The 24019-nt window shown below is 51.7% G+C and overlaps 1 protein-coding gene and 1 long non-coding RNA gene across 2 annotated transcripts in view; one reads left to right on the top strand and one right to left on the bottom strand.

Annotated features, from left to right (window-relative positions):
* Positions 1–16098, bottom strand: part of LOC116657667 — a 22655-nt gene extending 6557 nt beyond the window's left edge. Inside the window, exons 1-2 of the long non-coding RNA XR_004312864.1 lie at positions 16028–16098; positions 10912–10923 (exon numbers count right to left, since the gene is read on the bottom strand). This is a non-coding gene — a long non-coding RNA (uncharacterized LOC116657667). The remainder of the gene's footprint in view (positions 1–10911; positions 10924–16027) is intronic.
* CDIP1 (cell death inducing p53 target 1) lies at positions 1348–24019 on the top strand. The gene is made up of 5 exons (XM_032461148.1): positions 1348–1498; positions 22270–22374; positions 22499–22654; positions 23357–23630; positions 23751–24019. The coding sequence occupies exons 2-5, from the start codon at positions 22290–22292 to the stop codon at positions 23860–23862; spliced, it is 627 nt and encodes a 208-aa protein (XP_032317039.1). The 5' UTR covers positions 1348–1498; positions 22270–22289; the 3' UTR covers positions 23863–24019.

Raw genomic sequence — 24019 nt, 5'->3', positions numbered from 1 at the left:
TGCTCCATCCCTGACCTCTTAAAGTGCTTTGTTTTACAGTCTGCAACACAATCTATTCTATTAGTCTCTCTAGCTGGACTGTGTGCATTTTGAGAACAGAGATTGGGCTTTATTCCATTCTGTATATTTCCAGGCCTAGAATAGGATCTTGCTTGGTTGAATGAGTAAATGAATGAATGTTCCATATCTGCACTGTCCAATACAGTAGCCACAAGTCGCATGTGGCTACTGAGCCTGGGAGATGTAGCCAGTCCAAATTGAGATGTCCTATAAGGATAAAGTGCACACTGGATTTCAAAGACTTGGTGTGGTAAAAATAAGAACATAAAAAATCTCACTGATGATTTTTTACATTGATTAAATATTGGAACAATAATACTCTGCATATATTGGGTTAATTACTAAAATTAATCTCATCTGTTTTCTTTTTACCTTTTTAACATGATTAGTAGAAACTTTAAAATTGCATATGTTCTGGTCTCCCAGCTTCCAAATTGCTTCTCCTGATCTAAACCATGCTCCACACAGCAATCAGAATGATTCTTTAAAATGTCAGTTGAATCATATACAGTTGACTCTCATTGTAAGTGGTAGTTATATTCTATAAAGTCACTGAAAACACTGAATTGGTGTGAATACCCTCAACTGCTGCTCCTAGGGGAAATGCAGGTTAAGGCTCCTGTCAGCCACTGATCACAAATGATTGATACATAACCATGTTTTGAGTGTTTGTATTTTAAAACGCCTTGTTTAATATATATCCTTGGTTCAATAACAGTGAACTCAAGGCCAATAACACTGTAACTCACGCCTGCACAGTTTATCTACACAGGTATCGTCTCTATAAGGCACATCGCACCCTTCCTGCGCTCAAGAACACTGGACAGAGCTTCAGAATTATGTCTGAGGGCCATTTTAAACAGCAAAACCAACTAAAGCACACCAATGCCAAAAACAATGGCATTAAAAATACCCAACGACACCTGTTAACAGCATGAGGGCTGAAAGGAGAAAACAGAATGTTGTCTTATTTAACTCCGCTTGTAACCTCCACATCAGGCAATTAAAATCTTTCCCATCTGGGTCTGTCTGCATAACACACAGCACCTAAATTCCATAAAGGTCTGTGGAGTAACCGAACAAACGCGCCCGGAAGGATGGAAGGAGTGGAGGCCGCGGTGCTGGCGGGCCCTGAGGGAGGGCTTCACAGGGCCTCCCCTTATCTTCCAGCCGCTTCCGCACGCGACAAAGAAACCCCGGGCCCTCCCACGTGCCTCGTCGGGCCCGAAGCGCTTCTGCGCCCCTGACGTCACCGGGGCTCGTCACGTGCCGCCTCGAGTCCCCGCCCCGGCGCGGACCTCACGGCCCTGCCCGTCGCCGTGACGCCACAGGCCTCGGCCCTGCTCGAAAGCCTACTCGGCTCCTTCTGACAGACGCGCGACTGCGAGCTGCAGAGGAGGCCGTTCTTGCTACTGCGGCCGCAGGTGCCGCGGGGACGGTGAGTCGCCTCGGCCATTCGAGACGGCTTCCCGCGGACGGAACCCCCAGCCACCCTACCCAAAACCCCGGAGCAGGGCTGGGCGTTCGCGGGCCTCGGGGGGGAGGGGGACGACCTCGGACCGCGAAGCCCCCTCCCCGCCCCCGCCCGTGGCGCCTCGCGGTGCACGCCGGGTACTGTGGTCTCGCTGGCCCGCAGAGCGCGTCGCGGGCGCCCAGACGGACTACGTCTCCCAGAGGCCTTTGGGTGGTCGCGGGGGGCGGTGTGCACGCAAAGCCCCGCGGGGCTGAGGGTCTCCTGTCCTCCGAGCGTCTGGACCCCGGCTGTGTTGGTGTTCGCTCGGCCTGGGGCGCCCGGCCTCACGAGGTAAAGGGACCCCGGCGGCGGCGCAGCGGGCCGGTCGCCTCCTCCCAGGACACTGATGCGATCCAGAGCTGCCCTTGGGGTTTTGACGTCGTACGGTCGCTGGGTTGGCCGGCCACCCGCGGGGCTGCGGTGACAGCAAGCCAGGCCCAGGCGGGCGCCGGGCTTGGTGCCCCGGGGGCTGCCGGCTCCTCGGGTCCCACTTGTCACACTTTCCACAGCCTCTGCAGGGAACGTTGGGGGAATAGCATCCCCGGTTTTCCAAGGGGGCTGTTTCCTCAAGGAGAAGGGGTCGGGAGGAGGGTCCCGGCGATCACGAAGCCCATGCTGAGCTCCTTGATGACCTTGGCAGGCCCGAGGGGCCCCGCGCGGCTCTCCCTCCCCCGCCCATCCCGGCTCGCGTGCATCTGTTAATCTGCGCCGCCGGCTCCAGGTATGGAGGCAGTGACCTGGCCTGGCTTTGGGCCCCGTCTCATGCCTTCGAGGACCTTGGTGTGGTTGAACCCACGGGGTCTTGCGAGCCCAGGTTTGGGCACTTGACTTGTTTGAGAGTATGTGTGGTTCTATTTTCCTCTAAATGTTCCCAGGAGACCTCTCAACAGGTGTCAGGTAAGGAGCAAGCGACTGTAGGTTTCTCCAGGGTGGGCCTAAGATCCCCTGCATCGGAGTCACCGGGGCCCTCGTTAAAAGGGCAGATTCTGGGGACCCACCCCTAGAGCTTCAGATGTTGCAGTTATGGGATGTGCCCCAAGACCCTGTTTAATAAGTTCCCCAGGTGGTTCTCAGGCACATTTGGGGTTGAGAACCTTTGTCTTAGAGTGAGGAGAGTGGAGGACCCGGGGCATAGCATTTATACCAGTTTTGTATGTGTTCTGTGGGCTCCTGGGCAAGACAGTGCTTGGCAAGTGTGACATCTCTCTGTCTTTTGTTTCTTCCTCTCGGCTGACTTAAGAGTTGGGTGGGGAGAGGTATGCCAGCTCTGCCTTGCCCTTTGCTTGACGTTTAATTATGAAGAATTTCAAACATACAGAAAAGTTGAAGAAATTTTACAGCAAACACACATAGAACACCATCTAGAATGTCTAGCATTTTATTGTACTTTATCACAAGTCTAACCATTCAGCAGTCCATCTTATGTTTTTGTTTGTTGTTATGTCAAAGTTAATTGTAGACATGTCCATTTCCCTCCCAAACAGCTAAATGTGCATATAATTAAGTCAAGTCTTAGAATTCTTACTGTTTTTTAACTAGCAGAAGCCTGGTTATTTGAAAAGTCATTCTCTCTGTCTCCCATCCCTGAGAAGCTCAGGCGTTTGGAGGTTTCTCCATAGGATGGGCCTCTGGAACCAAGAAAGAGCTTTACATGTGCTCTTATAAAGATTTGAAAACAGCAGGCCATGGTTCTAGAACCACCCTAAGAGCAAAAACATGGACTGCGTGATGTAGGGTAATACTTCAAAGAGCAGGGTTGTTTTGAGGGGGAGCTAATGGAATGTGCCCCGATGGCCAGGTTGCCCCAGCAGATCGTTGGCAGGAATTGATGTAAGTCGTCAAGTTTGTATGCCGTTTCTCCTCTTTACACGTTCTGCTTGCCCGTTTGAACCTACTGGTTCGGTGTGTTTTCTAGAGCTCCAGGGGCACAGGGCTGTGTAGCCCAGTTAACAAGCTCTGAGTCCCTTGGTCCCAGGAGCTTTGTTCCGTAGCCACAGACACCAACCTTAACCCTGTTCAGTAGTCTCAGAGGGAGAGAAGTGACAGGTTCTGTGAAAATTTGTCTCCGTTTTCAGAAACACTATTCAAGGGGCGTGGACATATTTTTATTCATCTTGGACAAATCAGGGAAGTGTGGCAGTTAAAAGTCGTGGCATCTTAGATGTGGAGGAAGGCAGTTGTGCCAGTGCCATTGAGAAGGCAGCATGCATTGTGAGCTCTGCAGAGAACGTGGCCCTTAGTGGGGAGGAGAGCCAGGCTGGCAGTGGTGACATGAGGCTTATTGTGCCCTCAAAGAGGGACTTGGAAGTCAAGTGCACGGAATGGAAATGTGCTGGTTTCTAGGATCCCACAAAGACCTTCTGTCTTTGCATGGTCAGGACTCTTCCAGACACATCTCCCCTGGAGGTGGTAGGGGCTGCAGTGAAACTTAGTGCTGCAGAGGCCAGGGGTTGCCTGGCCTGGGACCTGTGGCAGGCAGAGCCTCTCCTCCTGAAAGGGCCACCCACCCAAGGAGATGCAGGTCTTGTTGGCTCTGAGCCTGTGGACCCATGGCCTCTCCTCTGAGTCATCAGGCTCTGGTGACAACACTGGGGTTCTGGGACCAGTACTGTCTAAACTCCATAGACCACACTGGAGGTCTTTCTGTCACTTCTGAGCTGTGTGACAAGGCATTTGCCCTCCCACAGCCTCACTTGCTACATCTCTGATAAGCGAAGAGCAGCACCCAGGCCGGATGAGGACCTGTGTCTGCTGTAAGTGCTGAAAAGACTAGTCCCCTGCTGTTAGAGGCAGTCTAAACCATGCCGTGCAGGGTGGGGAGTCCAGTGACGTTCTGATTCTTTCCACGAAAGTGTTTGTGATGTGTTTTTGGTGGTGTTGGATCATTTTCCCGGAAAACATTTCTCATCACCTTTTTAGTGCTCCTGGACTCTGGGTACTGTGTGTGGTCTGTCCACTGGGCGATCCAGCACCACTGATTGTTACCACAGGAGGTGTCATGAGGGTCCAGTAAAAACTGTGAACATGCTGGATATAATGTGTTCAGTAAGTATTGTTGCAGCCTGAATTCAGATCTGGTCTAGTGTCTGGGTGTTTTTCCTTCAAGGAGAAACAGAGGCCAGGGAAGGTGGAGGAAGAAATGAAATGTTGTCATAGTTCTCATTAACATTAAGAGCAGTAGCCTTACAGATTGGGGAAGCGGTAGGGAATGAAATCCCATTTGCGGGGTGTGCCCTTTGTGTGAGCTGTGTACCCCCCAGCTGAGCTTTCAGCTGTGTTTTGTCATTGCAGGCGGTGTGAGCTCTGCAGGGAGAGCTTGGGCACGTGTCTCCCGGCTGAGGAAGCAGCCAGAGTACCAAGTGACTTGCCCAAGGTTGCTAGATAATGCAGAGCCCTGAGACAATGAGGGCCGAAGGGGAGGAGGCTGAGGGAAGTGGGGGCTCCCCTGGCCCCCTTGTGAACACCGCTCCATTGAGCTGACAGTGACTCAAGAAAGGGCCTTTTTCCCATCTGGGTTTTTGGCCCTCTCATCCAGGAGCCAGTGTGCTCCATCTCGGCTGGTGCTGTGTTCTGGCGCCGTGGCGTCGGATGGTGGGCACTTGCTTGGGGTCTGAGCCCAGGACTGAGCAGGGACCTAGGGACAGGAGTGGGAGAGGCCAGTATTCTCCAGTGGGGAGACGGGTAAGGGACAAAGGATTCTTCTGCCAGGAATTACAGGAAAGGCTCTGGTTTGCTGGAAAGAGGGTTTGGAAGCCGAGGGAAGGGTCTGTGGAAAGGTTCTTTGATGGTGACCAGGTTTGATTTATTTGGAAAAGGGAGAGTTACAGTCTAGGGTGGCTGGTGTGGAGTGTGGTAGAGAGAGCTGGAACATGGGGCCAAGTCCAGACTTTTCCCCTTAAATCTTGACCAGTAGGTGAGATAGTGGATCTGAGAGCTTTTGAACCATGGCATTAGCCAGGCTTGCTGACAGGTCAGGGTTTAAGGGGCAGAGACAAATCTGGAACACCTCTTAGACATCCGTCTTGGTAACCAGGGTTCTGCTAACTGAAGCAGGGCCTGTGGGCTGGGGAGTATCCGCTGAGCTATGTTACCATCCACCTGGTCGCCTGACGTTTGATGTGCTGCCTGGGGCTGTGGAGAGACTGGCTCCAAACACCATCCCTGTCCTCCCAGAGCTGCTGGCTGGACCCTTGACCAGAATTATTTCCCCCTCGCTCTTAGTGACTCTGTTGCTCCAGTCTTGGAACCTCTGCCTGCCTCCTTGGGGGGCCTTCCTAGGGCTCACCTGGTCCCTAAAGCCTTCCTGTCACCCCCACCCACAGACAGCCACTTCTCTCAACCTGGAGCACCTGCTCTCACGATTCTCATTTGAGTTTTGCTGAGTATCTTTTGTAAGTTTTTCTCAAGTGTTAGCTGGCTTCCTGGCTGGATCTGCAGCTCCCTGCAGGCGGGGACCAGGGAGAAGAGTGACCTGGGCCTGTGAAATGTTGGCTGAATTAAGGAGCCAGGAATCTTAAGTTTTTTCACAACAGATTGTTACTTGAAAGAAAGAATAAACAAACAAACTTGGATAGTGATGGCTCTGCTGAATAAAACTGGCCAGTCCTAGAACTAGAAGAATTCTGTGTTGCTCACTTTCAGCTCTGGGACTCTGGGGCATTCTGTACTGCCCAAGGCTCAGGCCTCAGTTCCTGTCCAGGTGTAGGTAAGCTCGGATTACAAGTCTACCTGCTTTGCCTGGGGAGTGTGTGGACCACACCGTGACCCATTTCTCTACGGTCCCAGTCAAACTGGCCAAAAAGCACCTGTGCGTGCTGGAGGTGGGGGCCACGTACTGTAGGGTTCCCCACCTCCAGTAGCCACCTGTGGATGTCAGGACTCTTGGGGAGCCATATTAGTTAGCATGCCAGGCATAGTGCAGGAAGCTCTCCATCTCTCTTGGCATGAAAGTGGACGTCCTTCAGTGGTCAGAGGGCCTGGCCAGTCTCCACACACCGCCCCGCCTCTCTGCCCTCAGCTCCTCGCGGTCCTGGCGCCTACTCTGCCCCAGCCACCTGCCTGGCTGCGGGCCATGTGGGCACGTAACCTCTCTTTGCCTGGAACTTTCCACAGCTGTGTACATGTCACTCTCCTCACCTCCATCCTGTCTTTGCCTGAATGTTTCCTGCTCAGAGAAGTCTTTTCTGCTTAGAATTGCAGCTCCACAGCCCTCCCTCCCCTGCTCCTTGCTCCTCCGTGGCCTGCATCACTGTCTAATGTTCTAGTATTTTACCAGTTTCTGTGTTGTACAGCCCCTCCCCCACTAGAATGTGACATTAAAACGGCTGTTTCCCACATCTTTAGGGCCTAAGGAAGTGCAAGGAAGTGCCTGATACGTAGTGTGTGCTAGGTATTTATGTGTTGAATAAAATCATGTACTGGGTCTGTGTTTCAGCTGTCCCATTTTTCTCACGGCTGGTAAAGTCCCCAGGTCCCCAGGTGTAGGGACCATGGTCATTGTGTGCTCTGTTTCTCCCTAGGATGGGGAATACAGATTTGAACACAGTGTTGAATTCCCCAGTGGTTGGGGTCTGAAGTAGCTGGTGGAGCAGAGACCTCATGGTCCTGATGCTCAGTGAAGACCTCGAGCTGCCTGAGAGCTGGGAGTGCAGACACTAGGGGAGGCACGGAGGAACCCTGGTTCTGTCCCCTCCCAAGCCCCGCCCACACCAGGAGAAAAGCAGGGACGCATCAGCTCAGTTCACTCATTTCTCTTTTTTTGTTTTGAGCAGTGAAATCCACGTAAACTCACACAATGGAATTCCACCATGTGAAGCACTCTGTTGGGGGTTGAAGACCCTGCTCTAATAAATTTTGAGAAACATTTTGGAGAATGTGAGAAGAAACAGGGCTGAGCTGGGCACCGTAGGAGAAGCGCTGGCCCAAGTCACAGCTCTTCTCTGAGCAGCAGGGCCGGGCTCCCAGTTAGGGAGCAGCCGGGGGCAGGCACTGCCATCTTGCCCTCCCTTACCACTGGCGCTGCACCCGGGCCTGCCTTCGTGGGTGTTTAGTAACGTTTGAAGGCCAGATGTGTGTCAGCTGACACTGTGGCACCATGGGCTTTGTGCTCCCTAAAGACACTTCTGGCCTGAAAGGTAGTCTCTAGATGTGTGATTCATAGAGAAATAAATACACACATGACCAGAAGTAAGACGACCCCAGATATAACATGAGCCCCCATTTCCTCAAAGAGAAGATCCAAAATAATTCTCCTGTCCCAGCTGGCATGAGTCAGCTCTCAGGTCAGATATCCGTTTCAAGTGATACGAATTCAGTTAAATTTCATGGAAGATAGTTTCAAACGCTCATTAGATTAGTTCCCCACTCACATTTCCCAGAGCACTTTTCCCTCTCTTCCTATCTCCTTTGTGGACATCGTGTCCCTGTCATGGTCCTTTTGACCGTCATTGCGGGTCTTCTGAGCGCCCCTTGCTACAAGGATGTTTCCACTGGAGAGTGTGTCCCTGGACTGTTCTGTGTTCTTGGGTTTTTTCATTAGTCCTGTAACACGGCTTCTTACTGTGTGTCCTTTAAAAGGGTGTTTACGGCAAAATCCAGCCATTGCAGCTGGGGTGAGGTCTCACTCCAGGAAAAATGACTAGTCTGCTACGTGTCTGCTGGTATTTGGCTTTTTTCTTTTCACTGATTCCTTCCAGGTGACCTCTAGAAGCATGCCACAGTGGGCTGACTGCAACTAATGTTCTTCACCCAGCAGTACTTAGTGTAAAAGAATCAGGAGACTGCCTATAATATGAGGGACTTAGATGACGCAGAGCCACCCTCTCGCAGTTCTGAGGGAGGATGAGGTGAAACATAGGGGAACTCAGCATACATGGCAGAAAGGCAGAGCTGTTCCCCTGGGAGCATAGAGGCTCCCTACCCCCAGAAAGGGGGGACTTGGGCAAGGCCTGGCTGCAGGCTGAGCTCTTTTCCTGGGCCAGCGAGGCCAGCAGGCATTTGTGTTCAAACTAAGACTCTTACAGCTGGATGGGACCTTATAGTGGCCATGTGGCTTGACTGCACTTATGGGCCTCTTGCTTTTTTCCTGGATCAGAACGGTATGTCATGATCTCAGGTAACTGATTAAAACAGAGTCAATCCAAATACTATCCGTTTTGTGTCAGCTCATTGAAAGCAGAGGTAAGGACTTTTTCTTTGACTGCCTAAGTGATGGTTCTTTAGGCTCATCACATTTCTAAAATTAGTCAGCCTCTTGGTTACCCAGCCCTGCCTGCCCAGCAGGTGCAGATGGCTTGTTTATTCACTCGTGGTTGCAGCTGCATCTGTTTTCTTCCTTTCTCCTCGTCCCCTTCTTGTCTGTACTTCCTTCTTCTGTGCCAACAGTAGAACATGCAGAAACCAAGCTCCTGAGCCCTGTCCTGCCTGGGAGGCAGCTCAGAGGGTGGGAGGAGATCTGTGCTCCCAGCGCTGGCTCCAGCTAGTGGCCTCGAGCCAGCCCTGTAACACCATCAGTCTGTTTTGTCATGTGTCTGTTGGGATTTTCTCACGTGCCCTCCTCTGCCAGGTGACCTCCTGCTGGCTCTCCAGGCAGGATCTCCAAGGCCAGAATACCTTGGAGGGCCCTGATGTTCCAAATTCACAGGTCTAGACCCTCAATTTTACTGAAGCTCTGGGAGGTGATTTGGTATGGAGAACTGACCCATGCCACCAAATTCCTACAAGGCTGAGGTAAAGGCCGCACCAACTCATGAGAGAGAAGCAGCCTGGTCCTCAGCTTTGCTCCTTGGAGTGTTTCTTTCCCTACAGACAGAATTAGGTTACAGTCAGAGGTAACCTTTCTGGATGGTACACATAAATTTAACACAGTTATAATGAGTATTTTGAGGAAGGAACTAACCAGAGAAGCTGCCCACTCTAGAAAAACTAGAAACTACACAGAGGTAAAAAGTTTCTGTGTATGTTTATATGTAAACAAATAATCCAAAATCTCACTATCCAGGAAAGACCACCCTTAACATTTGGTGTGTAACATACAAGTCAATGTACACGTCTACCTGAGGATTGTTCCTTCTTCACTTGGTGCTCTATCAAGTCCATCTTTCTGTGTGAATTAAAAATAGATCTATATTATTTTGAGGGGGTGAGTATAGTTACATTGTATATGTTAACCAGATGGGTAACTGGTCCCTTTTGGTTGAACATCAAGACATTGATACATATCAACATTTTTGCATGTGAATCTGTGCCCATGCCTTCATTTCTTTCTAGGACAGATGCCTCAAAATGGAATTAACATGGTAAAAAGAATGTTCACGTAATGAGATTGCCCTCCAGAAAAGTTATGTGAGCCCGCTCTGCTGTGGCCCGTGTGCGGTTGACACTGTCACGGGGAGTCAGTGGTTTGCCAAGGCCTTGACAGGAAATCAACAGGATATAAACTGTGCATTTTTTATTGTCCTCATCTCAGTTCCTAGAAGTCTGACTACTTGTTAGCTTAGAACCAACCATTCTTTGAGTCCTGTCTGCCTTTTGATTTTGCTTCTGATTAAGTGCAACCAGTGGGTTCTCTCTTGTCTGTTTTCTTGTGTATTTTCCCATGCTCTGCTTACTTCTCCATAAATACAAGTAATCCAAACAATTATTTGTTTGTCGAACACTACGTGACAGGCTCTGAGCTGCGTGCTCTTCATCTGTGACTTCATGGGTGGGACCTGGTGCCTGGGCCCTAGTGGGTGAGGATTCTGCCCTTCCAGCTTGGCCTGTGACATCAGGGCTCACGCCTCCCCTGGAAGGTCATGGGAGACAGTATTTGGGGCCATCGGCTTAGGCTGATTTATCAGCTGTGTTCAGCCATGGCACTCATCAAGGAGGAGTGTGCCGGGCTGGATGGAAGGAGAGCAGACAGATGGGAAAACCAGTTCGCTTTCTGGTCCTTTCCATGTCTTCAGCTTGTTTTGAAGTGTTTGGAATTCCCAAGGCATCAAATACACCCGTGTTCAAGTGTGAAAATAAAGAAATGGTTCACAGCCACCAGTTATGCTCTCTGAGGGAGGGATTGTCTCTCTTGTCCTGCCTCCATCGGTAAGGACAGTGGAACAGGGGCCGAATTCAGGATTTCCACGCTGGTGGAGGCAGTGTGAGCTATAGGAAGCCAAGGCATTGGGAAGTCGTAATGGGAGCTTTTCGGTTATGACCACTTGTTTACATACTCTGGGGTCCAAGGAACACTTTATTTTTAATGGTATTTGTTTTTCTTCCTTGTTAATAACTAACTGGAAATTTACCAATCACAAGTAGATTGTGGCTACAGTGGATTTAAGAATTGCTGGAAAACCAACTCTTCCGTTTCTCTTTGATATTGAGATTAGATCTGGCTGCATTTACTAAGAAACCCAGAGTAACCAAGTAAAACATGTTTGTTTCTGTTTTGCTGGAAGATATGGAAGGTGGTCAGTTCAGTCTAGAATGGTATCTCCTTGTTCATCTGGGGCCTGAGCACCTTCAGTTGTCTTTAGCACAGCTTCTGTTCCCAAAGTCAGCTCAGGGTCAAGCATGGCTGCTGGGGCTGCTGCATCCATGTTCCTGCCAGCAGGCGGGATGAGGGTCCATCTCCTGGCCAAGGCAGCTCCCTTTTGGCACCTTCCCATAAGAACATACTTCACTCTGCCTGTGACTCTTTGGCTGGAACTTAGTCACCTGGTGACACAACTACAAGAAGGGCTGAGAACATCTTAGCAAAGACACTGATGCTCTGAATAAAAATAGTGGTTCAGAAGTGGAAACCGAGGCCTGGAGAGATTATACAGGGTCACACAATCTGTCGGTGGCACTCTCCAAATTTTACTGCTGGTCCAGGAAGGAAGCTGGTGTCTTTGTTCCTGAAGGCTGAGGCGGTGGGGCACTGCTCAGAGGAGAGGGGCTGGGGTGCTGCTGTGCTGGGGCTGTGGGCTGCCTGGCCTGTGGTCCTCACCCTGCCTAATGGCCCAGGTCCTCTGTGGGGATCCGAGGTCTGTGCAGTGCAGGGCAGCCCTGCACGCTGTGCCTTTGAAGCAGTCCTGAGGCTCCAGGCTGCTGTCTGCTCACACACAGCAGGCGCAGCCTCTTTCCTTAGACCTCGTGACTCATTGTCCGGCCACTGTCCCTGTTCTCTCTTTTGCCTGCTGGTCTCATTGATTCCGCCTCCCCTCTCGCCCACCACCTTGCTGGAGAGATGTTCCCTGATCCCGGAATGGGTCTGTCTTTCTGTACTTTCACAGTGGACTTTCTTGTACACCACTGGTCACGATATGTCATTACGTTTGGTGCTTTTTGGTATGTATCTAATGCCTGTCTCCACCACTTCATGGTAAACTTACGGAGGGCAGGGACCGAGCCTCTCACTCTGACTGGGACAATGTGTGGGCCACTTCCCAGCCTGTGCCCAGCACAGAGTTGGTGCTACACAGTGAACGGCATGAACTGACCATTGTTATTCCCAGAGGAAGCACCATCCCCCTTCAAGGGCCTTTGCCTGCCCCTGGGAACATAGAACAGGATGGTACATTGCATTGCCCAGGGAGTCACCGGCCATCCCTGGTGAATAAGCCCCAGTCATAAGGACACCTCACACTGCCTGGTCCTTCATGGCTTATCCATATCCATGTCTCAGTTCTTACAGTGGGCAGGTGGGGTGGGGACGGATGTGTGGGCCAGGCCTCCTGGGAAGGGCCTGCACGCCCAGCAGGGGCTGAGTGTGCTCCCCTTCCCCTGTCCTCTGGGAGGCCCCTGGAGACCCAGGGCACCCAGCAGGGCATTTAGCTTTCATGCTGGGCCTCCACCCCTCACGGAGCAGTGGGTGCCTCCGTGGTTCAGCAGATGGGAGGCTGTGGGCAAGGCGGAAGGCTGCCTTTCAGTTTCCCCGGGAAAGCCCAAAGCCCTTCTGGCCAGATGCCTGGAACCTGCTTCTTGGGGACAAAGGAGCCCCTCTGAGGCCAGCTGGCATCCTGGTGCCATGGCTGCTGAAGAGGTGGGGGGACCTCCTCTGGGCAGGCAGTGTGCAGGCCAGCCCGGCCTGGCCCTGAGAACCTCGGCCCTGCAGTTGCCGCCGCCAGGGTCTCAGTGATCGCACAGGGTCTGGACAGAGTGTCGTTCCGGGCAGCCGCCTGGCAGGAGAGATGGCCCTTTGTGAGGATCACTAGTATCTCTTCCCTTCCAGAAGTTGTCTTGGGGTCCACGGAGCGGCTGGCCTCAGCTTGGCCGAGCCGCAGCGAACTGCTGGGCCAGTGCACTCAGGCTGGGTTTGATTACACTTCCCCCGAGTCCTGTGGGGCATGCACACCAGGGTCCTCACTGGTGTGGGAGCAGAAGCTGTCAGGGTAGAGGCATCAGTGCCTGTTTTGTTTTCCTTCCTGTTGGAAGTTATTCATAATGAATGATAACAAAGCAGGTGCCGTTTATTCAGCGTTCTTGTGTGCTAGGCCTCAAGCTACTGCTCTAGGTATTTGCATACACTCTTTATTTTAAAACTGCTCCAACTGGGAGAGGTGGGCATGATTACCCCTATTTACGAATGAGGAAACTGAGGCTCAGTGAGGTCACACAGCTGGAAAGGGGTGGAGCTGGGTCTGAACTACTCTGAGGCTTTCTTTAAAAGCCTTGCCCATTGCAGCAAGCATGGCCTCAGAGGAAGGGGGCGATGGGCATCGGGTGACAACAGCCAGCTCAGAGACTCACGGAAACAGTCCACTCTGTCTTGGGACTCTCGGTCCCTCTGGCTGCAGGGCCCTGACCCTGCTCTTACCAGCTTGGGGGTTACTGTAGCCCAGCAGCTCTGGAAAAGTGATGTGCATTGTCCTGGAGGCTTCCTGAAACTTTCCAGGGGCTGAAGGTCAGAAGCATGTTTATAACAACTCTAAGACATTATTAGTTATATTGCCTGTTTCCGTTGGGTTGGCATTCGCATTGGTGATGCAGCAACACTGGGACTCGGTGCCAAGGCTAGCACCCAGCTGTGCTAGCCATTCTTATGGTTGTGTTCATGCCGGTTTCATTTAAGAAAAAGCAGTAAAAATTATTAACTTTATTATCTGGATCCTTGAGTACACATCTTTTTAATGTTTTGTGTGATGAAGTGAGAGGACACACATGAGGTATAATGGGTGCCTCCAGGGAAAGCACATGTGCAGTTGTTTGGGTTGTGAGCTGAACTAGCTTTCCCATATTTACTTAAAATAATGACACACAAACTGTGGTTATTCAGACTTGGGGATTTAGCAGACATTTTCTTGAAAATGAACAAAGCGAGCCTACTAATTCAAGGAAGACAGCCGACTTTTTATGTATGTTGCCAGTGATAAAATTGTTACTCTGTTTGTTGCCAATGATAAAATTTGAGGTTTCAAATGAAAATGTTAGAATTTTGGAAAACTTGTATCTGCTACCGTGAGCTTGACACCTTCCCAATAGTTAGACTTTTCTGATGGGACCTGTCATGATACTAACAATGTGGGAGGCACATCATATAATGAGATAGGTTAACTTGGCCTGATCTACATAATCAGAGCTCCTAAACACGGACCAGGATTTTCTGAATGACCCATGCGTGCTGTTACAAAACTGCACGTGTATAAAAGATCCACTCCAAATACAAGTGAGCCCAGTGATTTTTAATGAAAAGGAAAAATTCATTGTTAAGGACTCAGATTCCATGTTGCAACTAACCTTTAAGAAGCTGCCACCACTTGTCAACTCTGGGTGTTGTGTTGAAGAATATCCACAGCCAGCCGAGAAGACTTCAGACGCCTCTCCCTTTTCCTACTGCTTACCTGTGGGGGGTGTCTTGTACTTCAGCCAAAGCATCACAGCAGACTGGAGGGAGACACAGATACGAGACTCCAGCTGTCTTCTCTTAGGCCAGACATTAGAAGGGTTTGCAAAAATGTAAAGCAGTGCCAGGCATCTCATGAAATTTTTTTTGGAAAGTAGTTACTTTAAAATTTTATTTATGTTAACATGTAATGGGTTTTTTTTAAATAAATTAATACTTTAAAAAATTCCTCATTTTGGATTTGTAATCAGGTGTAAGTATTGATAGATTACGAAAACAGAATCTTTATGGAGTCCTCAGTGATTGAGCTTTGTAAAGGGGTCCTGAGAGCAAAAAGTTCGAGAACCCCTGCTCTAGTAGACCCCAGGGGACTGATGTCACAAAGCCTTCCTGCTGGGTGCCGTCCTCTCCTTTCACCTCTGTCTTGTCCCCACAACTGTCCTCCGTCCTCCAGGAACCCTCGCTCGTGCTGCCGATGGGTCTTAGTTCCAGACCACTCCCTGCCCTCAGTCTTCCTCCAGGAGAGAGTGTGGTGTGTTTCCTCAACAGATTGCGTGTGGGGCGGAAGAGATGGGGGCAGGACTGGCCCCCTACAGCAGCGTGTGGAACAGCTTAGGCTGCAGGATCGAGTTTGCAGCAGTGGCTGTAGCCAGTGAGGAGTGCCTGCTGCTGGCCTGGGCCCAGGTCCTCGCAGCTCCCACAGGGAGCCACCCGGGCCACCTTAGGCTGCTGCCAGTTGGCCCGGCTCTGGCCCTGGATCGATAGCAGCGGTCTCTGCAGGGAACGATGAATAGCTGGGAGCAGAGCAGAATGCCAGAGGCGTTTCCCTGGGCCTGAGGCCTTGTGCTTTTAACTCCTCTCTGGGATGTGGGCAAACGCAGAGGAGAGCAGGTGAAATTGGCACACCAGGAGGCAGAGACCCCCCCTCCCTCCTCCCTCTGCCACCAGAAGTCACAGCTGTCACTGACCTGTCCTAAAATTGTATTCTCAAATTTGTATTTTTAGTTATGCAGATAATACACAAACACCTTCATGTTGTTTAAAAAAAAAAGTGTAATGAAGGAAATCCTTTCCTCTCTGGACCATGGCTGCTAAGCTTCAGTCCCAGAGGGACGATCTTGGTCTGGGGTGTTTCTTCCCCATCCCTTTCATTTATACTCTGCACACACCAAAATATCTAGACCTGGGTGGGCTTTGTTTTTTTGACAGAGAATTCACGTGCCGTACAATCCACCGTTCTAACGTGCGCAGTTCAGTGGCTCACAGGGTTGTGCAGTCATCCCGTCTAATTCAAGAGCATTTTCATCACCCCAGCAGATGTCCCCTCTGCTGCACAGTGAGTCTGCCAGGTACAGGTTGTCATCACTGCTCTGCCTGCAGCCTGGCCAGGAAGCGGGGGTTCCAGTCCCAGGTCCCTGAAGATCGAGGCTCAGGGAGGGTCTGTGACTTGCCCGCAGCCACAGGATTCAAGGCCAGGGCTGACTCCAGAGCGCCACACTCTTCCATGCTCACCCTGTTTACTCATCCATTGGCAACTAACATGGGACAAATCTTCTCCCACTGTGAGTGGGAGAGGGTGGCGGGGTCTCAGTTCTTGCTGTCCTGACCCTACATTGGAAAGCTGTGTGTCCTTTCCTCGGAGCCATCACCTTCCTCGGTGGCTGTTTATAGAGTATTGGGTTGGATACAGACAGGCCTGGATTGGTGGCTTTGGAGTGGCAGAGGGGCAGTGAGGCAGTTTTGCTTGGTTTCACGACCCGTACCCTAGAACCCAAGAGCAGGTGTCTCAGAACATCGTTTTCATCCTCACACCTGGGAAAGCTCTCACCTGGCCCCTCCCAGCTCATCCGGAGGACAAGCAAGAGCTGCTCTGTGTTGGTGAGGCTTGATTAGCCTCTGCAATATGGCTGAGGGCAGAGCTTCTGGCCATCAAGGAGCAGAAGTTTCCACGCTGGGGATGGACCCACACTGAGCGCCGAGCGGGTCCAGGCTCCTCAGTGGGTACTGACCCGGCCCAAATGGCAGGAGGGAAGCTGTGGGGTTTCCTTTTTGCAGAAAGTGCCTGGCCCAGTGTCCTGTCCCAGAAGCCCCCAGTGTCTGCTGCCCTGGGGAAGATGAAATGAGATTGCAGCAGGCAGTGGGTCCAAAGACAGATACCAGATGTGGAGGCGGGCTTCATCTCATTTTAGGGTGACTCAAATAATTTTCTCCTACATAAGGGCATAGTGGGCACTAGGCTGTTTTGGTCATGGGTGCAGGGGCCAGACTGGGCCTCAGGTGGCCCCGTTCTGTCCCCTGGTGGAACAAGAAGCCAGTGCAGGGCCTCCCTCTGCTGGACAACCCCTTGACCCTTGGTCTGTCCCTCGCTCCCATGGGCCTCACTGTCCCCTGTGGCAGCCATGGCCCTTTCCATTCAAGGGGATTTCTTGCTGATCCCCTCAAGGAAACAGGCCTGTGCTACGAATCAGTGGACAGCATGGGGAAGCTGTGGGCTCACAGCACATATCAGTGTCCCCATGGCACCTTCTCAACTCATCAGCCATGCACCCCATGCTGCTTCCCTGCCCTGGCGAAAGTCAGGACATTCCACTCCGGCGGGGTCTCAGCCTGAAATTGCAGTGGAGGGGACACTGATCTCCTTTGTCAGTTCCATCCTTGAGGCCCCATGATGGGGCGCTGCCCAGGAACCCACCCTCTTCCCTGCACACATTTTCAGATCCTACTTAGTTCCAGCCCAGACTTCCAGCTTCTAAGGGCCAGTGGCTTCTAAAGTAGGAGTCTTCAAGGCTGGAGCTTTTATCCAGGGCTACGTGGAAATTCCCCAGTATCCCCAAAACTGCCTGAAAACAGGTAAGCAGGAATTTAAGGCTCAGAGGAAATCCATGAAGACACCTGAAACTCACTGTGAGGCCAGGTGACTCTGGGCGTGTGACTGAGCGGTGCTTATGTCTCTAAAATGGAGACGCTGATGGGCTGCCCAGGCGCTGGCTGAGGACTGAGCTCATGCTTGGTCTGGGCACAGCCCAGGGCAGCAGCCACAGTAAGCACCCAGGGGATGTTTCTTGATTCTCACGATGGCGTAGGGTGGCTACTTCTCTAGGTCCTGACTCCGTAGTGCCTTCTGCAATGACGTCTGCAATCCGGGAAGCCTTGGAAGAGAAGCATGTTCCTAGAATACGCCGCCCCCCTCGTGGCCTGCATTGGGTATGGCTATTGCGACACCTCACCGAGCCCCTGATAGGTGTGCTAGTGCTGTTACACGAGGACTTCAAGGCTGCATTTATGAACTTTCCTTCTCATTTCACGTACTCAGTGAGAACAACCCCCCAACCCCGTGCTTGTGGATGCTCGAATCTGGCAGAGCAGGGGGTGCGTGAAGCCGGTGGCGGAGTGGAGTCAGCTCCAACGTCCTGGGTGCCGCTGCTCTATTCTCACTCCCTCACACCCGGTGCTGCTGGGCTCAGCGCCTTGGTGGCTGGCCAGCTGCTCAGTGGTCAGCTGGATCTCTAGCCCTATTCTGAGAGAATTTGTGTTTTATTATGAGTGGGTAGTACCTTCGCATCCACAAAATCCAGAGGGCACAAAGTGGTGTGCTGTGTAATGTCCTCTGGGCCACCTGGGAGCTCGGTTCAGTTTATGATGGACTCATGGAGGCTATCAGACGACTCTGTTTCTTCACAGCCTGTAGCTACAAGATCTGAGCCAGGAGGCTGAGAGCCCCATCTCGGGTTTCAGGGGCTGCACGTTGGCTTCATTGAGCTCCCAGGACCCTAGGCCTCCCTCTTCTCTGTTGGGAGCTGCAAACCCACTGGTCTTGCTACCCCTTTAGCCTCTTGTAGCGGATGCTTCAGTGCCTGAGGCTGTGATCTGATTCCACGTTTGCACTTGTAGCTTAGTTTGAGCAGTGCCCCTTTTTATCAGAAAACTATTTTGCCTTTGGACATGTGACTTTTAAAAAATATAGCATTCTTGAGATTTTTTTTTAATTATACCTTAGACGATGCAGTTTTGTGGGACCCCACATTTGGTTTTGTATTGGGAGGCATGGGGGGAACTGGGGTTTGAATTCCTGAAATCTTCATAAGCCATTTTTCAGAAACCTGTCTCTCCTTTTGGAGGGGCTGCCCCTAAGTCTCTGCTACAGTTCAGGAAGGCGGCTGGAGGATGGGTGTGGATGGGGAGGGGAAAGGAAGAGGCAGGTGGAGCAGGCTGTGGTGTGGTCAGCAGCTTCTTTTTGCGCGCTCCAGGCATCAGAGGACATTTCAGGGTTGGGTGGACACCAGGGGAGGCCTCTGCCCTGTGTGCAGGGCTCGTACCATCATTATGATGGTGGAATTCCAGAAGTTGAACTCTTGGCATTCTAGAGACTAAGAAATAGACCCAGCGATTTTGATGTCATGCCTGCATCCTTAGAGGTGGGTGTGCCTGTATACTCCAGAGACATGGGCCGGGAGTACCCACGCTAGCTCCTCCCTCTTAGAACTCGAAGGTACTCAAGCATCTCACCAATGGCAATGCAGCTTTTCCCAGCCTGCTCAGAGCATCCCAGGGCAGGCCGAGTCACTGCTGAGCCAAGCCAGAGGCATCCCAGCGGGTGTAGGATGGGAGTTTGTGGCAGGTGCCAGCCTGTGTTCTAACAGATGCAGCACATTACAGAGTCTTCCACAGACATGAGTCAAGCCCCTCGCGGAAAGCTGCCTTTTCCTCCTACTAGGCTGGCCATGCTGGCTGGCGGTGGTAGGGTGAGGGCCCCCAGGCCCAGCAGGCACAGCTCGTGCCTCCTGGACAGAGGTCTGTGACATGCTCTGGAAACTGCAGTTCCCTGTTCCTGACCCTGTACTGTGGGAAGTCACCTGCAGGAGAAGCGTGGACCAGTCACACCTAGGCTCAGCTCTGTCTCTAGTCAGCCATGGGACTGCAGACAAGTCCCGTCTTTTCTTGGCCTCTATGTCTTCAAAGGATAATTATAAGTAAGTAACAATTCATAAGAGCTGACATATAATTTATAAGCACTTGGGAAGATGTTCTCATAGTAACCAAAGAAATAAACATAAGCAAGTGTCATCTTAACACTGCAAATCAGTGGTGACAGTAGTGTTCAAAGTTTGTGCTGTAAATCAGCATCACACATTGTCCCTCCTTCACAAAATGCATAAAATGTCCATATCCTTTGACCTAATAATCTCACTTCTGGCAAGTTTAGCCCAAGGAAATAATCCAGGAAAGGGAAAGAGCATTAGCAAGAGGTGTTCCAGTTTTTCATCAAAGTGACAAGGAGCATTCTGAATGCTTTCATAGGGGTTGGTCAAGTAAACATTGACGGGCCCATTTTTGGGAACATTAAAATCAGTGGTCATGGGGTCTTGCAAGGTGGAAGAAATATGTGAGACACAATGCTAAAAGGATTTTAAACTGTCCCAACAGCAGCTATATAAAAATACAGGTGTCTCTGTATATAGACAGGCAGGGACGTGCAGAGACCGGCTGCATCGGGGTAATGAGATTGGACAGTTTTGTTGTAGAAAATTATATGAGTAGTAAGTTTTGTTGACCTATAATAATCCACATAACATATGATTTCCCCATTTAAAGCATGCATTTCAGTGGTTTTTAGTATATTCACAGAACTGTGCAACCATCATCATAGTTTTGCATTTCCATCATCCCAAAAGGAACTCCATGCTCGCCATTCTGTGCCCACCCCCACCAAGACCCCTGAAAACTACTAATCTGCTTTCTGTCTCTATGGATTTCCTGTCCTGGACATTTCACATAAAGAATCATACAACATGTGGTCCTTTGTGTCTGGCTTCTTTCTGGCTTCTTTTACTGAGCATAATGTTTTGAAGATTCATCCAGGTTTGTGTCAGTACTTCATCCCTTTTGTGGCTGAATAATATTGCACTGTATGGATATAACCACAGTTGATGGACACTTGAGTGGTTTACACTTTTTGGCTATTATGAATAATGCTGCCATGAACATTCTTGTACAAGTTTTTGTGTGGACATGAATTTTCAGTTCTTTTGGGTATACACTTACGAGCGGAATTGCCAGGTCATGTAGTAAGTCTGTTTTAACCTTTTGAGGAACTGAGACTGATCTCCAGAGCAGCTATACCATTTCACATACCCCTCAGCTGTGTGTGAGGGTTCCAATTTCTCTACATTACGTATTATTGACCTTTTCATTTTAGCCATCTTAGTGAGTAGGAAATGGTACCTTGTTGTGGTTTTGATTTGCATTTTGATATGCACACTTTTCATGTGCATATTGAGCATTTATTTATCTTTAGAGAAATGTCTGTTCAGATCCTTTTGCCCATTTTTAAAAATTGGGTTATCTCTTGTTAGCGTTCTAAGAGTTCTTTATATATTCTAAATGCTACAGGTCCTTTAGTAGACACATGATTTGTAAAAATTTTCCTCCATTCTGTGGGTTGTCTTCCCATTTTCTTGGTGGTGTCCTCAGAAGCACAAGTTTTTAATTTTGATGAACTTGATTTTACCGTTTTTCTCTTTTGTTGCTTGGACTCAGTCCCTCTGGCCCTGCCACTGATTCGTTACATTTAATATTTAAACCTACTGACTACAGGCTCCCTCTTCCCAGCAGGGTTATTTGGGCCCCTTCATCCCCATATGGTTCTGAACTTAACACTGGTGGGCTCCAGGAGGGACCTATGCTATGAAAGTTGTTTTTGCTGTATATCCTTTTGTATTGTCTAGCTTTTCTTTCTAGTTAATATTATTTCAGTTAAAAAAAAACAAAACTGAGTTTCACTTCAAAATGCTACTAATTCTTATCCTTTTATGCTGCTGAATCCAGCAGAAGGAAGTGCCTACCTAAAGGAGACAGAATGCAGACCCAGGGGCAGGAAGGTGGCTGGCTTCCCTGCTTCTCACCCGGCACCCAGCAGCACTTGCTTCGTGGGCCATGGGAAGGAAATGAGGAAGTGTTCCACTTGACCGACACTGGCTCCTTCCTCCTTACCCCACCCACTCCCCATGAAAGCAAAGAACTGCTGCTGTAGGGAGAAGCCCCAGGTTCTCATTCCTTCCTGCAGGGCATGTCGAGGTGTGGGGGCTGCTCTGGGGAGAAGCTGAGAAGGGGGGAGGTGAGGAGTGGGTAGGGACACAGGATGGCGCGGTGCTGGGCAGCTGGGGGAGAGACCAGATGGACGTGTGGTGCCGGGAGTGTGGCTGCCTGGGGGCCAGGTGCCCAGGTGCAGCCCTGCCCCAGTGCGTGGGCCCTCCCCCGGTTCTGAGGGCGCTGCCTTCTGTGCTCCCCTGACACGGTCCCCAGAGCCCTCCTGTCCTCCCAGGCCAGCAGTGGAAAAGCCTTGCCTGCCAGTCTTCTCTGGGTACCTGGGATTTGAGGTAAAGTCTCCCAGATCCCTCCCACAAGCAGGCAACAGTGCCCTGGTGTGGAAGCCAGCCTGCTGCTCCCTAAGTTTGAGGGGAGGAGAGGACCAGTGGCCAAGCTGCCCTGTGGGGAACCCTAGATTAGGTTCCTGAGCTACTGGGTTCTGTCCCCCTCTGGCTTTCACACAAAGTGTGGATGACCACTGGGGTTAGTAGTTCTGGAGGTTGGAGGATGGTGGCTTTGGGCTGGGTTACCTGGGCGATGGTGGGGCATCTTCAGGGCCTAGAGGGAGCCTAGTCTGTGTTCCCGAAGGAATCGGTCCCAGCCCATCTCAAATGTGGAAATTTATGTGGAGGGGAGTAAAAGGTGACCTGAGCCCCGAGGGCAGAGGACACCTATGGGGCAGGGCTCACAGGGGCAGCTCTGAGACCAACCACACACCTTGTGCTGCAGCCCCTCCTCACAGACCAGTACCTGAGTGGCAAGTTGGGGGCTGGAGCATGGTTCCTTATCTGAGTTTTTCCTCCAGGTCCAGGAGAAGCAGCAAAAATGTCAAATGAGCCACCCCCTCCTTACCCTGGAGGCCCCACAGCCCCCCTTCTGGAGGAGAAAAGCGGAGCTCCGCCCACCCCAGGTAGGGTTCAGCACTCTTGTCTGCTGTCCCTTGCCCTCCCCCGCTGCTGGAAGCCTGCTCCTGGAGCGGCCCTCGCACTGATGGCTGGAGCCCTCTGAGCTTCCTCTCTCTGCTCTCTCTCCAGGCCGCACCTCCCCAGCTGTGATGCAGCCCCCACCGGGCATGTCGCTGCCCCCTGCAGACATTGGCCCCCCACCCTATGAGCCACCAGGTCACCCAATACCCCAGCCTGGCTTCATCCCCCCACATGTGAATGCAGATGGCAGTTACATGCCTCCAGGTAAGTTGGAAACGAACCAGCCCAGCCCAGCACCCAGTGCATCACCTAGGCTATTGTCCAGCCTTTGCTGCGGGTGAGTAGTCTTTGTGGGTAATTAAGGTAAGGGCAGGGGACATGGGAAGGTGCCCTAGAACAGGGTACCACTGTGCAGGTGCTGTGGCCAGAAGTGCCCTGGGCCCTGCCTGTGCCGTGGGGCCTCTCCCTGCCAGGGACCTGAGTCCATAGTAGAGGCCTGGCCTGCTCCCGCAGCAGCTCTTCTGAGAGACTGCACAAGCCAGGAGAAGGGCCCTGGTCAGGTAGGCTGGTCCCTGGCACTCCATGCAGGACTTGATGCTGATGGGGAGGAGAAGGGCTGGTGAGCGGAAAGGCTTTCCCTCCTGTGGCCAGAGTCCTCACGCACAGCCCCGTCCCCTAAGTGTCAGAGGCAAGGGAGCCAATGCATCAAGCTTAGGCGGAGGAGAGGAGAGATGGGGCCTTGTTCCCAGCTCTCTGTCATGTCTGGCTGGGTCAAGTAGCTTCCCTGTCTTGGTCCCCATGGGGCAGGGAGCAAGGCCGGGAGAATGTGGATGGTCACCTTGGCCCAGGGCCTGGTCCAAGGCCTCACCTGTGTCCTGGGGGCCTTAGGGCTTTGTGCTCACCCCTCACATGGGGCAATTGGCAAGCTAGTGACCTGTCTTTGCTCTGTCTTCTGTGCCATTCTAGGTTTCTACCCTCCTCCAGGCCCCCACCCACCCATGGGCTACTACCCGCCAGGGCCCTACCCGCCAGGGCCCTACCCTGGCCCTGGGGGCCACACAGCCACGGTCCTGGTCCCTTCAGGGGCTGCCACCACAGTGACAGTGCTGCAGGGAGAGATCTTTGAGGGTGCGCCGGTGCAGACGGTGTGTCCTCACTGCCAGCAGGCCATCACCACCAAGATCTCCTATGAGATCGGCCTGATGAACTTCGTGCTGGGCTTCTTCTGCTGCTTCATGGGGTAGGTGGTACAGGCGGTTGTGGGAAGGGGGCCATGGCTGCCCACCACCGCCCTGGAGTTGCCCCGGGCCCTTGGCGCCTTCTCTTCAGGCCTGCCCATCTCTCCCCATCTCTGATTCAGGTGTGATCTGGGCTGCTGCTTGATCCCCTGCCTCATCAACGACTTCAAGGATGTGACGCACACATGCCCCAGCTGCAAAGCCTACATCTACACGTACAAGCGCCTGTGCTAACGGAGCTGGGACTGGACTCCCTGCTGTCAGTCTGGCCCCCGTGCTTTGCTCCCTGCCGCTCAGTGGCTCGCTTCCCCACTCCCACTTGGAGGTGGAAGCTGTTCCATCAGTCTGTCCCCTGGAAGTCTTGTCCTCTTCACCTTGCCCTTCCCTGAGC

The sequence above is a fragment of the Camelus ferus genome, chromosome 18 (assembly GCF_009834535.1).
Source record: "Camelus ferus isolate YT-003-E chromosome 18, BCGSAC_Cfer_1.0, whole genome shotgun sequence".
Taxonomy (NCBI): domain Eukaryota; kingdom Metazoa; phylum Chordata; class Mammalia; order Artiodactyla; family Camelidae; genus Camelus; species Camelus ferus.
Note: the sequence above shows the minus strand (reverse complement) of the source record. Positions and strands in the feature narration are given on the sequence as shown.

Bases quoted from the DNA above. Each gene is read 5' to 3' on its own strand.
- CDIP1 (XM_032461148.1), top strand. From the start codon at position 22,290: ATGTCAAATGAGCCACCCCCTCCTTACCCTGGAGGCCCCACAGCCCCC. The intron at 22,375-22,498 runs GTAGGGTTCAGC...CTCTCTCTCCAG, and splicing joins CGGAGCTCCGCCCACCCCAG to GCCGCACCTCCCCAGCTGTG. The intron at 22,655-23,356 runs GTAAGTTGGAAA...GTGCCATTCTAG, and splicing joins TGGCAGTTACATGCCTCCAG to GTTTCTACCCTCCTCCAGGC.